General features: G+C 39.4%; 1 protein-coding gene across 2 annotated transcripts in view; it reads right to left on the reverse strand.

The window, feature by feature from the left end:
- The window catches only part of ZFYVE9 (zinc finger FYVE-type containing 9), a 206,470-nt gene that overhangs the window by 109,699 nt on the left and 80,094 nt on the right, over positions 1 to 16,677 (reverse strand). For both annotated transcript variants that reach the window (XM_054487840.2, XM_054487849.2), the window contains exons 3-4: positions 9,708 to 9,813; positions 5,143 to 7,250 (exon numbers count right to left, since the gene is read on the reverse strand). In XM_054487840.2, coding sequence (XP_054343815.1) covers positions 5,143 to 7,250; positions 9,708 to 9,777 — 2,178 coding nt within the window. In that variant the 5' untranslated portion in view covers positions 9,778 to 9,813. The remainder of the gene's footprint in view (positions 1 to 5,142; positions 7,251 to 9,707; positions 9,814 to 16,677) is intronic.

Raw genomic sequence — 16,677 nt, forward strand, 5'->3', positions numbered from 1 at the left:
ATAGGTAGACAGGTAGTAGCACAGACTGGTCCTACAGAACTCTTCTTGCTTCTCCAACCTAAAACGCTTGTATCGCAAAGATAATATAACAATTTCACCATATCTCCAAGGACAAATATTGATTCTAACCCATTAAGTCAGGACTGGACTAGATTATTTTTTAATTCATCTAACTCACTGAAAGTTTGATGCCAAGCACAAAGGGCTCTTGAAATTTCAATTCACTATTAGGCTTTATTTTTCCTCTCCAATGTAAGTATCTCACTCTCCTCAAACCTTCATCATCTACCCCTATTTCACCCTTCACAATGTTTATATTTTCTATATGAAGTATAAGCCAATCAGGTGTAAATTTCTTCATGCTCTCACCACTAACTTCATAAACCAACCTCTGTCTGGCCCTACCCACTGAAGAGCAAATCCTCAACATGTTGTAGATCCCATCCCTTTGGCCTTCTCAAGGATTTTTCTCTTCCTTTGTTTAATCCTCCCTTTCTCCTAAAACTTCTAGAGAATCACCCATACCACTATATAAATACAACAGTATTTTCCATCCTCAAAAAGGCATCCATAACCACCACCTCCATCTAATAATTGCTACAATTTTTTTCTGTTTTCATGGCAAAAGTTATTGAAAAAGCCATTTCCTCCCTTCATATTCCACTTTCGACCCATTCCCATCTGGCTTCTGTATACATTGCTCCACTCAATCAGCTTTTTTCAATGACCCTGTTACAGCCAAGTCCAATGGTCCCTTTCCTATCCATATCTTACTGACAGTATTTTATATAGGTGATAACCCCTTTCACAAACTACATTCCTCTTTTGACTTGCAAGAGATCATATTTTCCTGGTTTTCTATTTACCTCTCCGCTCACTCCTTGGCAACCGGTACTGGGTCCTCCTCTGCTTGACCGCAAGGGCTCAGCCCTGAGTCTATTCTCTTCCCTTGGTAATCTCATTCATTCCCATGGCTTCCCATTGTGCTCCTTACATGACCTGCAAAGCTCTACATCATCTATTCCTTAACTTCCTCATCAGCCTTTTTTTTTTTTTAATGGAGATGGGGTCTCAGCTCTGTCACTCTGGCTGGAGTACAGTGGCTATTTGCAGGCATGATCATAACATGCTCAGCCTATGGAGTAGCTGGGACAACAGGCCTGTGCCACACCACCTGCTTTCCCATCTCTTTTTATGTGACTCTTCCCTCGTTCACTATACTGGAGTTCCTTCAGTTTGTTGAATAGGTGCCTTCTTAACCTCAATGGCTTTGTCCATGCTGTTCTACTTCCTGTAGCATTTTTCTCTCTGTTCTTTGAAGAACTGACTCCTCAACCTTGATGTGTCATCTATGTCACTTCTCAGATGCCTTCTCATACCTTCTTCTCCCACCCCCATTTCTTATATTATCCCTCCTTATCTCCTTCATAGCCCTTGCCACAAATCATGTTTTGTTTTTGTTTTTTTCTGGTTTTTGTCACTGGCCTAATCTTTACACATCATGAGGGTAGGGAGCACATCATCATTGGTGTAAGCTCAGCACCCAGCACAGTGACAGACAAATAACAGGCACTCAGTGTTTGTTGAATTAATCAATGATCTGAGACTCATTTACTCACTCATTAACAAACATTTATTGAGTACTTCGTAGGTGCCAGCTATTTGTGCTGGATGCTGGATGCAAAGACAAATCAGACGCAATCTCAAGATCTTTACAGCCTAATGGGGAACAAAGACAAAGACAATACTGCATGATAAGTGCTATGACATGGGTGAGACCACTTTTAACCAATACAGCCTTTCGGAGGGTGTGTAATGGAAAATATTTCCCTGGGTTCAGCTTCACTAGAACCCAAGATTAATCTAAATGTTGGTTCTGTTTTTTTCATGCCAGATGGCTAAAATCACAATATCAATTACAAGGCAAGATAGATTTTCATGCAAAGTATGAGGGAAACTGTGAATTGCCATGTAATATTCCAAAGCAGCTACTTACTACTCTCATATCTACTCGTTCCCATCAGTACATAAGAAACTAGGGAAAGAAACATTTTGGTTTGAATCTGTTCTTAAGTAGGAACAATACATATGACTAATTTAAAATATTTTCCAAAGTTCTTACACCCGATATATCTAAATTTGATACCATCATCTAAAGATTGAAGGCACTGGATTTTAAAAAAAAAAAAGTACTGCTGCATTAAGAAACAGTATTCACTTACTTTTTAATTCATCTAACAAATATCTACTGAGCACCCATATGTTCTAGCGCTGAGGATACAGCAGCAATCAAGGCAGAAAATATCCTTACCCTCATCAAGCTTGGAACTGAATTGCAAAAACAAATAATAAACTAAGATAAGACATAAATGAAATCATAATTAGAAAGTCAGTAGATCGGCTGGGCGCAGTGGCTCACGTCTGTAATCCCAGCACTTTGGGAGGCCAAGGCAAGTGGATCACTTGAGGTCAGGAGCTCCAGGCCAGCCTGGCCAACATAGTGAAACCCTGCTTCTACTAAAAATACAAAAATTAGCCAGGCCCGGTGGCACATGCCTGTGGTCCCAGCTACTCAGGAGGCTGAGGCAGGAGAATTACCTGCGCCCAGGAGGCAGAGGTTGCAGTGAACTGAGATCACGCCATACACTCCAGCCTGGGCAACAGACACTCTGTCTCAAAAAAAAAAAAGATTCCCATGACATCATAAATTCCAATTTATATACCTCTGAATCCCCAATACCTAGCCTAGAACCTTTTATATATTAGACACAATATATGCTTGTTGCAGTAAAGGGAATATAGCCATAAATACTAAGTAATTACTATGTATGCTTAATTTCTACTGAAATGGAACAAACTTTCTTTTTTTCAATATATAACATTATTTGACAAAATCATATCGCTTGGGGTATTTTTCTAGCTGCATTCCCAGCATAATCCAATTAGTATCTATGTTTATAAGCCCTTTTCTTCTGAGAAGCTCAAGGATTTTTACAGATATTATCTCATTAATACTTATAACATCTCTAAGGTAAATGAGGGAAAAAGATGAAATTATGAATCCATAAGCCACATGAATCCATGAATTCATAAATTCCACAAATTCCACTCAGCAAAAATTCCAACCATTTTGCAATTTATGATGCATTTTGTGCATCATTTTCTTTCTGAATCCATCTAAGGTACCTATTTACTCACTATAACTGGATGTGCTGGCCTATACCAAAAATGTTTTCATTATTTACTTAAGAAAGCAAAAATTTCAGAAAGTGTTACAGTAAGCAAAATACAGAACAACATAAAAATGATGAACCTAATCTACAAATAGTACTTCAGCTAACAAGAAGAAGACTGGAAAATATTTAGGAATTAGACACATTATTTTCTTCAAACTTTAGCAATCAGAGACCAACAAGCCCAGTGTCAGCTTTAGCTTCTTTCTGCTCCCTGTAATTTGGTTCTTTTGTGCTAGGATCTTCTAGTAAAACTTAGTGACTGCCCACCTAGGAACCATTTTCCTCCTCTCTTTTTTTTAAAATAAATTTTGTTGTATACATTTAAGGTATACAACATGATGTTATGAGATACATCCAGATAGTAAAAAGGTTACTATAGTGAAGCAAATCAACCTATCTATTGTCTCACTTAGTTACCCATTTTTGTGGCAAGAGGAACTAAAATCTACTCATTTTGCACGAATCCCAAATATAGTATGATTTTATTATGCATAGTCCTCATGTTGTACATTAGACGTCTAGACTTACTCATCCTACATATCACTACTTCCCCTTCTCCTTTGTTAACAGAATCCCACTTTTTTTCAGGCAACATTGTGCTCAGCCCCAGGAGATAAATCATGATTGATTAGATAATCCCAGTCCCCTTTGCCTGTAATTGTCATGGTCTAAAATTGGCCAATAAATTAAAGGAAGTTGCTGGAGGTCCCTTCCTCCCTGATAAGAGGGTGGCAAGAGCAGAGTAGGCTCTTTTGCCCCCCAGCCAGTTTCTTTGTGCTTACGAAGTTGTCAGGTTGAGACCTGATAATTAGAACTGAGATACTATCTTCTGACATGAGGGGAAGACCAAGAGAACTTCCACGATCCTGTCTCTGCACCCAGACATAAATCACTGAGTCTCATAGCTTCTGTTTACATGAAATAAATGTTATTTTCACCTAAGTCATTGGGGGTCACTCTGTTCCTTGAAGTTTAAAGCACCCTAATTAATACAGATGGACCAAAAAATCAGGCAAGAAGGGAGGTAGAGATTGATCATTGAGCACTATGACTTCTGAGATCTCATTTAATCTTGAAACAGCCCAATAAAATTATTAATCTTTTTTGGTTTGTTTTTACAGATTATAAAACTAAGGCTTAGTAAAGTTATATAATTAATAGTAACAAAGCTGAAATTTTATTCTAGACCTGACACCAAATCTCAAAAATATAAAATCTCCTTCCTTCCTTATTTACAACTCTAAACAAACAAACAAACAAATAAAAAAGATGTGTTTTTAGCTAACAAAATTTGGGGAGAGCTAAGGAATATCATTCTTACAACCTTGTCATAAAAATCTACAGACTTCAACTCTACTTTGTATCAAAGTTATATGGGAGAAAAGACAAAAATATGTGTGCATGTGTATAAAGAGTTCCAGAATGTTTTGTATAATGGCAAAAATCTCACAGAAAAAAGTGGGATGGATTCTATGTGTAATATTTTTCAAGAATTAAATGTAATTTTTATTTTTATTTTTTGTATTTAAATGCATTTTTCAATAAATAATGCAGTAAGTTAATGACAAATATTTCCTAAACTGGAAGAATAACTTCCTTATTTCAAACTATTACATTAACCAAGTAGCTATCAATACAGAAACCACAAAGTTTACACTTCCTCAATTCTCATCTCTTCATAAAAACTGATTCAGCATAAATCATGGCAACAAAAAAAATTACATATACTATCTAAGAATCAGTGACGTCATTTTTTATACAGAAATTTACTAGAACTGGGTTTTCAAAAATGCTATTTACGCCAACTCAACCAGACATACATTCACCTTACATTGCCTTTATTACTATCTAATTAAGCATTACAAAATGCGCATGCCCGATTTCTGAGCGTATACATGCAACTTACCTTCCCACATGCTCTGCAGTGATGCCTCCTTTTGGTGAATGTAAACCTGGCTTCACATTTCATGCAATTTGGAGCCTGAGAATCCGGTACCCATACTGGAGCCACCTCGCCCAGCGTGGTGAATGGCTTTCTGGCAGAAATTCCAAACTGACCAGCTCTGAGATCATTATCTGGGCTATCTGGAGCTAATGCAAGGCATGGTCTACTGGAAATCTCAGCCTCATAACTTTCTAAATGTTCCCCATTTGTATCAACATTAGAGATGTTTCCCAAAGATGGACTGCATACATTGGTTGCTGAGTTTTCCCCTAATTTTGCTTTCCCAAGAATATCATTTTTATTTTTAGTATTATTTCCACTGTTTGCAGGAAAGTCATTTTGTAAATGGTCTGATAATGGCTTTGGAATTTGAAGTTTAAGATTAGAAGGTTGCTTGGGTCTCGCACCACCAAAAGGAACACTGATAGATGGCAGGCTTGCTACTACCTTGGGGGAAGATTGCCCAAGCACTGATGGAACTTGACTACAGAAATTACGTAAATAATTTTTCTTTATTAGGTCACCAGTGCTGTTTAAAAGTAGTCCGCTCCCTTCTGTGGCCTCATTTCCTCTCTGTTCATAAATATTTGAGTAGCATTCTGACTTGCTTTCCTCTATTTCTTTTTCTTCTGTTACTGAATCTTCTTTGGAGGGTAAAGTCTTTGGAACAAAAGAAATACCTGGGCCTTGCATTCCATAGGAATCACAACCATTAGACAGAGAATTTGCTGCTGGTGTGTCTATAACAGTGGAGAAATCACATTCTTCACTTTCACTGATGCAAGTTCCTTTTAAATCTAGACCTGCATCTGCCAATCCAACACACTGTCCTCCACTATCACCATTAGTGTCCTCAGGCTGACTAATCTGTAGAAACTTTTCATTTTCTTCGTTTACTTGGCTATCATTCATCTCATTTAGTTTAGTCAACTTCCAATTAGTCATGTCCTGAGATTCAGAGAAATGCTCTGTCATATTAAGGAATTCTGTAGTGCCAAGAGTTTCTTCATGTTCATAACCTTCATTTTCATCAGCCCTAACTTCACTAGGCACAAGGCAATCTGAACACTGTTCACAGTCATTATTCCTTCCAGACCCATTAGGCACGTCTGGTTTGAGAAGCAAAGGTAAACCAGACTGGAGGGATTCTTCAGTTGTGCTCTCCTCTGCTGGCTCTTTTTTCGTCAAAATCCCCCCACTCACGTGGGAAAAGGAATTTGGACTCCCTAGATCTGTCCTAGGAGAGCTGATTTTGCCAGTGAGGTCCTCATCTGGTATATAGTTCTCTTGCTTTTTAATAGCAGGACCTCCATCTGTTCCCTGGGATGAGATTACTGCATCAGCCGTTAAACTTGTAATCGCAGACATGGAGGGGTCTCTACCTATACTTCCATCATCCTTTAATTGTGAAGGGGAACAGACACTGGCTAGACTATCAGATGAAGTAGGACACAGATGGTTAACAGAACTCCCCTCTATTTTCAGTCTATTCAATGGATCCATTTGTTTCTCTGAGTTCATATCTTTTTCAGTGGACTCATTTATACTAAAACTAAATTGATCAGTTTGTCTGTTTTCATTATCCAGTGAACAGCTAAAAGCATCCATAAGGGATTGACTATTATAATTATTACAATCCTGTAAATCGTTTTGTAATGTCCTTTTATCACAGTTACGCATGACGGCTACAACAAGAACATTCTTCTCATCTGGCAGACAAGCCAGGTTTCCACATTTCCTCTCTCCCACTTCAACAGCGCTGCATTGATCATCCCGACTATAGTTTCTCTTAATTAACTGATCTTCTGCAACAGCATTTTCATCAATCCACATTGTGGCAATCTCCGGATTTAGATTACAATCCTGTCCATTAGCACAATGATCCCCTTCCTCTGTGGTCAGGGGAGCTGAATGAGCCAGGGAGAAGACTTTCAGTTGTGGTTGTGACTCATGAGAAACTGCAGATTCATTCACACTGGCCAAAGCAGGGTTAAATGACAGCCGGTGAGAAGGGGGATCTAGAATCTTATTCCACTTTGTATCCAATAAAGTAGAAGAAACTGTTTCATCTGGAAAAAAATAAGTAATTACAATAAGTTTGCTTGTAACACTGGAAAAGCTTATGACTAAGTTAATAACATTTCTAACTATCCTTTGAAAATTAAATATTCCAAGGATATTAGATTTCTAATTCGGGGCTAAAAAATAAGAAAATATATTTCAGACAATTCTCTGCAATTATATGTCACCAAATGGTAATATCTCAGACTATTCCAAACAACAAAAGAATTCTACCTCAATCTAGTAACATAATTAAACTGACCCACAGGTGAATGGGACCCAGAAGAGGGGAAAGCACCCTTGGATTGAGCAAAGCCAGGACAAGTGGTAATCTAATGGATTAGATGGAAAAAATATTAGAACAGTGGCTAGGATAAGTAATTAAGCAGGAAGGAAAATGAAGAAATTTTCTGTAGAGACTGAATGTTCCACACTCTGTATCATAATTGGGATGTGGGTTTGAGACATATACCCATTTGCCGAAACTGGACAGTTAAGATCTATGCATTCTAATGTATATAAAGTTTACCTTTTAAAAAGCTGTTAAAAAAAAATAAGAATGAAGCAGGGAGTGAGAAGGTGATAAAGGTATAAATGAAACAAAATGGCAGCATATGAAATGCTGTGAAAGCTGGATGATGGGTACACTGGGGTTTATTATACTTTTTACTTAAAAATATTTTAAATTTGCCCAACACATGTTAAAAAAACGTTTGCCACAGTATGTGAAATTCTGCTTGTAACCATGTCACAATACATTATTAATCAGGTTCATATTTATATTATTATCTGAGGACATTGGGCAAAAATTGTTCATTTATCATTAAATCAACGTTCATGATTAGGTGTAATACATGTCTAGGTACCTTATGACTCAAAGAACTGTGATACACAGAGGGCTAAATCAAATAAAAGATTACGAAAATACTTATACAAACAGTTGAAACTCAGAAAATAATATACCTTCCAGCTTGGTATGTACAAAGCCCACCTGGATGATGTAAAACCCCAATGATTAGATTTCACATTTACATGAATCAGGAATGAGCCTAGGAATATAGGTTAGTGTTAGGTCATCAATGGTAAAAATATGAGAAAAGCAGGCCACTCTGGTAGCCTTCCTCTCTCTCTTCCTTCCTTACTGTCATGATCCCATATTCAATTTAAGGCTGGAGAGCATTAACTGCTATCAAAGAATAGCCCGATTCACTGAATATAGCAAAGGTTTGTAAACCAATATGGAAATCATGGGCTTTATTATTTTTTAAGACAGGGTCTCGCTCTGTCATCTGGGCTGGAATACAGTGGCATGATCACAGCTCACTGCAGCCTCTATCTCTAGGGCTCAAGTGATTCTCCCTCCTTTGCCTCCCAAATAGCTGGGACCACAGGTGCACTACCAGGCCTGGCTAATTTTTTTTGTATTTTCTGTAAAGACGGGGTTTCGTCATGTTGCCTGGACTGGAATCATGGACTTTGGATGGAAATATACCACTTTGTAAACTTGTTAATGCCATTTCCTGTTAGAAATAGAGAACACAGGGGAAGAATGGTGAGGAGGAAGAAATTTAATTATGGCTTACCCACTCAAGTTAAACCAAGAGGGAAATTTAGAGAAAAGTCTTCCCTAAATAGAAGTGAATCTTGGCCAGGCATGGTGGCTCACGCCTATAATCCCAGCACTTTGGGAGGCTGAGGAGGGAGGACGGCTTGACACCAGGAGTTTAAGACCAGCCTGGCCAACATGGCGAAACCCCTTCTCTACTAAAAATACAAAAATTAGCCAGGCGTGGTGGCAGGTGTCTGGAATCCCAGCTACTCTGGAGGCTGAGGCATGGGAATCGCTTCAGCCAGGGAGGCAGAGGTTCCAGTGAGCACTGCACTCCAGCTTGGGAGACAGAGCAAGACTTTCTCAAAAAACCAACCAACCAACCAACCAATCAACCAACAAACAAACAAAAGAAGTGAATCTTAAGTGGACATTTCTACTGATGCTTGAGAATATATAATTAACCATTTAGGCAGTTGTGATGTAAATAGTTTTAAATGTATCTTTATTGGGCAATCAATATGCAATGAGCTATTTTTCTTAGTTTAGGAAATGCAAGCACATTTCTTGACCATACATTCATTGTATAGGGTAGTTTAGTAAAGCTCAGGCTCTAGTGTCACACTGCCTGGATTCTAATCCTGCTACTTGTTCGCAAGATAACTTTCAGAAAAGTGCTTAACCTCTCTGTGCCTCTATTCTCATCAATAAAATGGCAATAAGAAGGTCTGTGGGATTTTTAAGTATCTGGCATTTAGTGCTAAAAAATGTTATTTCTTCCCCTGTATATTATTAAATAATATTACTATCATTAAGTCATCAGACCTGATTTTATTTTTTTAAATACTGCATCCTCTTATATCCCCACATTCTCCATACCACATAGGCAAACAGATTCACCAATATAAATTCTCACCTTCGTTTTGTTCAAATTCATCTAACACCTTGTCCAGGTTGTAAGCTTCTGCTTGGAAGTAATTCTCCATCGGTGAGGAAACACCACTTAAGAGACTTGTTTAAACCTAAAAAGTAAATGCATATTACATTTTGAATTATTAAAATATAATTTATAAATCTTAAGTATATACACAAGGATAAAATCTCTTATAAATCTTTCCAGATAATGGTAAACTATAAAACCTGGCATCCCACTGGATATATTATAAGATCTTTAAGCTAATAAATTCTAAAAACCTGTAAGCTGACAATCAACAAAATATAACTAAATATAAAAGGCTGACTTGGTGATCATTTCATGCTTCAACAGACACATTTCAGATGCTGGGAAAGGAATCATTGGTATAAAATTGTGTTTCTATTAAAGAACGAAGCTTACAGAATTTTTTTCAAATGGGAAATGACAGGAAAGTTTAAGTACAGGAGTAAGGGATACTAGTTCCAAAATGCTAATGATGACTCTGACCTCTGACCTGGTTATTCCTTTTTTTTTTTTTTTTTTTTGAGACGGAGTCTCACTCTTGTTGCCCAGGCTGGAGTGCAATGGCTCCATCTTGGCTCACTGCAACCTCTGCCTCCCGAGTTCAAGTGATTCTCCTGCTTTAGCCTCCCAAGTAGCTGGGATTACAGGCAAGCACCACCATGTCCAGCTAATTTTGTATTTTTAGTAGAGACAGGGTTTCACCACATTGGCCAGGCTGGTCTCAAACTCCTGACCTCAAGTGATCCGCCCACCTCAGTCTCCCAAAGTGCTGGGATTACAGGCATGAGCCATGCACTTGGCTCTGACCTGGTTATTCTTGTAACCCTCTTCAAGTACCATTTCTAAACCATTTCTTTAATGTTAATCAATCCACAAGCATCCTCGGGCATATACACTAGGTGTGTCAATGACTTAACAGATGCTAAGGGCACATAACAGGTGTTAAGTAAATGCTACCTATTATCTCCTTTTTTCCATCCATTACCATGATCTCCACACCTATTTCTTTCGTGTTTCAATTTTTCTTTCCAAACTGAAAATTCTGCTTGGCTTCTTATTGATATAATACAGGCAGGGGAGGTCAAATTACAAATTCCCCAAAAAGTCTGAGTAAGGAAAACATGAAAAACAGAGAAAATCAGAAACGTAATAGCCTGTCTTTGTAAACTTTAAGTCAAATATAATAAGTGATGAACTTTCTTTGACTTACTAAGGTAGTGTTTCTTCTTCTCCGAGGTATATAAAAGTGTCAATGATATTTCCCTCATTTTACAAATAAGAAAACAAGCTCAGGGAATTTAACTGACTTATTCAAGTATTTACCAGCCAGGCGTGGTGGCTCATGCCTGTAATTCTAGCACTTTGCAAGGCCAACGTGGGTAGATCACCTGAGCTCAGGAGTTTGAGACCAGCCTGGCCAACGTGGTGAAACCTCATCTCCAGTAAAAATACACAAAAAATTAGGCAGGCGTGGTAGCGTGTGCCGCAGTCCCAGCTACTCAGGAGGCTGAGGAGGGAGAATCACTTGAATCCGGGAGGTGGAGGTTGCAGTGAGCCGAGATTGCACCACTGCACTCCAGCCTGGGCAACAAATGTGAAGCTCCATCTCAAAAAAAGAAAGAGTATTTTCCCATGATTATTAACTTCGTTAACATTTATAGGTTGGCTCCTATTAGGTTACTTAAGTTTAGGTAGGCAAATAAGCTACATAACCTGTGAATGATTTTTTTTGGAGACAGAGTCTCACTCTGTCACCCAGGCTGGAGTGCAGTGGCTCGATCTCAGCTCACTGCAACCTTCCCCTCCTGGATTCAAGCGATTCTCCTGCCTCACCCTCCCGAGTAGCTGGGGCTACAGGTGTGTGCCACCATGCCTGGCTTATTTTTGTATTTTTAGTAGAGACGGGGTTTCACCATGTTGGCCAGGCTGGTCTCAAACTCCTGACCTCAAGTGATCTGCCCACCTCAGCCTTCCAAAGTGCTGGGATTACAGGCATGAGCCACCGCACCTAGCCCATAATCTATGAATTTTTTTTAAATATCTGTCTTTGTTGTCTAATTATTTATAGGTCAAAATCATTTTTATATGCATGCCATTTCAGATAGGTTGCCCATTTAATCTGTCTACTAATGCTAAGAGCAAATGAAATTTCTCACAACACACAATCTGACACATTCAATATACACCTACAATATTTAACAGCATTTTATGGCCATTATAAAAATATTAGTAAACAAATAATCAGATTAACATATTTACCTACTGCATCTACTATATGCATCTATACTGTAATCAAGTCTCAGATATCATCCCTAACATTATAAAGCTTATAATTTAGTCAACAGTAAACAAGGCTAAGTAAGAAAATTTAAATAATAAATGATTTTAATAACAGCACAGGAGATAGCAAGTGATTAATCTGTCAGATAAAATTAACAGATAAGAGCTACAGAATAAGCAGTACAGAAGTTCAAGAGGTTAAGTTCATCATTCTTCATTTGATCTCTTTGCTCAAGTATCACTTTCAAAGGGAAGCGTTATGTGAACCCCCAGAAAAGGTGATGGCTCCCCTTATAAGGGGACAGATAGAGACAGGAGGCAGCCAAGGGTACCCCAGCAAAACCCCGCCTTCAAGTTTAAAACAGCATGAAGGCCGAAAAACCAAACTGCCCATCCTGGATGAAGCCTGCCCTTTTCCAACTGATTCTTTTTTTTTTTTAAGTTCCAGGATACATGTGCAGAACACGCAGATTACATAGGTATATGTGTGCTGTGGTGGTTTGCTGCACCTACTGATTCATCCTCTAAGTACGATCCCCACCCCCGCAACAGGCCCTGGTGTGTGTTGTTCACCTCCCTGTTTGACTGATTCTTTCTGGATGCCCACCTGCGCACTGCACATTGGGAGGACGGGGTGGGGCCTTGGGAAGTTCACTTCGTTTGCCTCTCCTGTTCCTGTGTGGTAACATGGGATTCAATCTGTGAGATGGGGGCCTGTTAACAGGAACCCCTCTCGCTTTGCTGAGTTTTTTCCTTTTTGCCTTCCCCCTCACCCTTCAAAGTGTCTGTGAGCCTAGGCAGGGCGCAGAGGCTCACGCCTGTAATCCCAGCACTTTGGGAGGCCGAGGCAGGCAGACACAAGGTCAGGAGATCGAGACCATCCTGGCTAACACGGTGAAACCCCGTCTCTACTAAAAATACAAAAAAATTAGCTGGACATGGTGGTGAGCGCCTGTAGTCCCAGCTACTCAGGAGGCTGAGGCAGGAGAATGGTGTGAACCCGGGAGGCGGAGCTTGCAGTGTGCCGAGATCACACCACTGCACTCCAGCCTGGGCGACAGAGCGAGACTCCGTCTCCAAAAAAAAAAAAAAAGTGTCTGCGAGCCTAATCTTTCCTGGTTGTGTGACAAGAACCCGCTTTTTCTACAACAACAATCCCTCATGGCATCCCATTCTTGGTCCTTAAAATATTTATCACCATCTATAAATACACATCAGTGTGATTATTTGTCAATCTCTCCCACCAGACTGTAGGCACCACAAGGGCACCCACCAAACTGTGTTCACCATGTATTCCTGGTGATTCACATAGAGCCTGATGTGCTAATGTGGTATCTATTTCAATTAATACCTGCGGAATGAATAAATGAACAGTGTATAAGCAGCTGGTCAATAAGTTGTACTGAATTCCAATTACAATAACTCATTCAAACAAGCATCAAAAATGGATGCTAAACTATTGAATAAATTATTATTGGGGAAGAAACTATTCACAGTGCCTCACATTATCATTCCACAGGTAAATCACTAATTTCAAAGAAGGAAATGTATGTTTACAATGAAGAGATATAGCAATCATCCCCTTGGCCAAATGATTTAACTCAGTACCACCACAACAGTTTAACAAGCTGACATTATGCACTTTCCAATATGATGCAATGAGAAATATAAAACATCACCTATACAGTATTCTTGCCAAAATATTTAGCCGATTTAATCATGAGGAGACAATAAGACAAATCTAGAATGTGAGGCATTCTATATCTGATCTGAACTTTCCAAAATATTAAATGTGGCTGGGCGCAGTGGCTCACATCTGTAATCCCAGTACTTTGGGAGGCTGAGGTGGAGGACTGGATAGCTTGAGCCCAGAAGTTCAAGAGCAGCCTGGGCAACATCAACAAAAATAAAAATAAAAAGTAGCCAGGTGTGGTGGTACAGCTACTCAAGAGGTTGAGGTGGGAGAATCGCTTAAGCCCAGGAGTTCGAGGTTACAGTGAGCTATGACTGCGCCACTGCATTCTAGCCTAGGTGACAGAGCAAGACCTCGTCTTTAAAAAAAAAAAAAAAAAAAAAGGAAAAAAGATTATTCTCAACTAGAACAAACAAAATATTAAATAACCAAGTGTCAGGCACTGACTTGATTCTGGATCAAGAAAACACACATATACACACACACAGCATAAAATAACATTTTGAGAACAATCTCAGAAGAAATTTGGATATGGACGATACATTGGGTGACACATTGAATTAATTATCATTTTCTTAGATGTGGATAATGGCATTCTGATTTTGTAGGAGAATGCCCTTACTTGTTCTCTTAGGAGATGCCTGCTGAAGTGTTTAGGGAAGAAGCGTTGTGTTGTCTGCAACTAACTTTTAAATGATATGAGAGTGTATGTGTGGGAAGGGGAGAAAGGTGTGCAAAAGGGACAAAATGGTAAAAACTGATAACTCCAGCTGAAGGATATACGGGTCTTAATTGTTCTAGTCTTTCCATTTTTCTGTAGGCTTAAGATTTCTTAAAAAAGGGCACACTGAGCTGATGGGTGGTAAACATTCCTTCCTACTCTAAATAAAAAAATTCTAGACAAAACTAATTATTTTAAAGAGTTTAGTACTTTGGGAGGCCAAGGTGTGAGATCGCTTGAGGCCAAGAGTTTGAGATCAGCCTGGACAATATAGTGAGACTCCGTATCTACAGAAAATTTTAAAAATTTGCTGGGTGTGGTGACACATGCCTGTAATCCCAGCTACTCATGAGGCTGAGGCAGGAGGATTGCTTGAGCTCAGGAGACGGAGGTTGCAGTGAGTCATGACGGTGGCACTGCACTCCAGCCTCGGCAACAGAGTGAGACCCTGTCTCAAAAATAAATAAATAAATAAAATTCTAAATAAAATATTTTAGAAGAGTTTAAACAGTCAAATTCAAAAGCAAGAAAGGGAAATACACAGATGACATAAACCTAGAAGAAAAGCAGGAACTGAAGAGTGGCAGTCCACAGGAGTATCAAAACTAGACAGCAACCTTTAAGCCTGGGTTTTGAAAGATAGCAGGAAGAATAAGAATTACTGGCTGCAAACATAGAAATTTATGCACCAGAGGGGCCAAACTGAGCTTTGTACATGAAACCAGGAGCTACAGAAAAAGTCCCCTCCATGGTCCCAAGACTCAGCAATGGAGCAGGATGGAATAGAGTGCCAATAAAATCAACCATGAGAAATCAATTCCTAACCTAGTCCTCACTCAGGAGAAAGAATGATATTAAGTCTTCTCATCCAGGAACATAATAGGGTTTGTCTTTATGCTAACCCAGCTCTTCCTATGAGTTTTAACAATGTTTTTAACTTTAAAAAGTCATTAAATATTGGATAGTCAGGGGAGAGGAGGGTACATGCAACTACAAAGGAGTAACAATAAGGATCTCTGTGGTGATAGATTTATGCTATATCTTAACTGTGATGGTGAATACACAGCTGCAAAGAAAGCTGATTGGACTGCGACATCACAGCTGCAGCTACTACAGAAGGGAAAAATGGATTTTGGTGACTTTGGTGGATAACTGATAGTTTTTGCTACAATGGGTGGAAACTTCCTAAAGAGGCAATGCCTGAAGGATGAGATTTTGGCAAGTGAAGGCAGAAAAGGGCACTCTCTTCTCACACTCCCATGTGAAAAGGCTAAAGGAGGAGAAATAGCTTGCCAACTGCAGACTCAGAGTTTTGGTGAAGAAGGCATTGCTGCCAAGTACCTCTGCTCCATCCTCAACTGAAGAGAAAAGGGGCTCAGTTTCCTATAAAACACTGCTGGTCCCATGCCTTTCCTTACAGCTTACATGGAAAAGTCAGATAACTCAACCAGAGTACGCAACATTCCATTAGTGAGTAGTGTAATCAGTTTTTGTAACCTTTCTCACCTATATACCCTCCACCATTTTCTACCCCTTCTGAAAGGAAAATCTTGGGGCCCCAAAATCACTAAGCTAAAGGGAAAAGTCAAGCTGGGAACTGCTTAGGGCAAACATCCCTCCCATTCTATTCAAAGTTACCCTTCTGCTCAATGAGGTAAATGCGCATCTGTTGCCTCCTTTGGAGAGGCTAATCAGAAACTCAAAAGAATGCAATCATTTGTCTTTTATCTACCTATGATCTGGAAGCCCCCGCTGCTTCCAGTAGTCCTGCCTTTGCTTTGAATTGTCCCGCCTTGCCGGACAGAACCAATGTTCATCTTACATATGTTGACTGATATCTCATGTCTCCCTAAAATGTATAAAACCAAGTTGTGCTCTGAGAAACCTGGGCACATGTTGTCAGTGATACAGGAGTTAAGAAGAAATCACTTAGGCAGATAGTAAGGGTACGAGAGTCCTCAGTAAGGCTTTTCTTTTTAATGAAAAGCAGCCCCAAATCATTTTCTTTTTTCTTTTTGAGACAGAGTCTCACTCTGCTACCCAGGCTGGAGTGCAGTGGCACAATCTCGGCTCACTGCAACCTCTGCCTCCTGGGTTCAAGCGATTCTCCTGCCTCAGCCTCCCGAGCAGCTGGGATTACAGGCTCGTGCCACCATGCCCAGCTAATTTTTGTATTTTTAGTGGAGATGGGGTTTCACCACGTTGGCCAGGCTGGAAATCATTTTCTAACAAAGAGCAATCTGTGAAGTCGA

This window comes from Pongo pygmaeus, chromosome 1 (assembly GCF_028885625.2).
Source record: "Pongo pygmaeus isolate AG05252 chromosome 1, NHGRI_mPonPyg2-v2.0_pri, whole genome shotgun sequence".
Classification (NCBI taxonomy): Eukaryota; Metazoa; Chordata; class Mammalia; order Primates; family Hominidae; genus Pongo; species Pongo pygmaeus.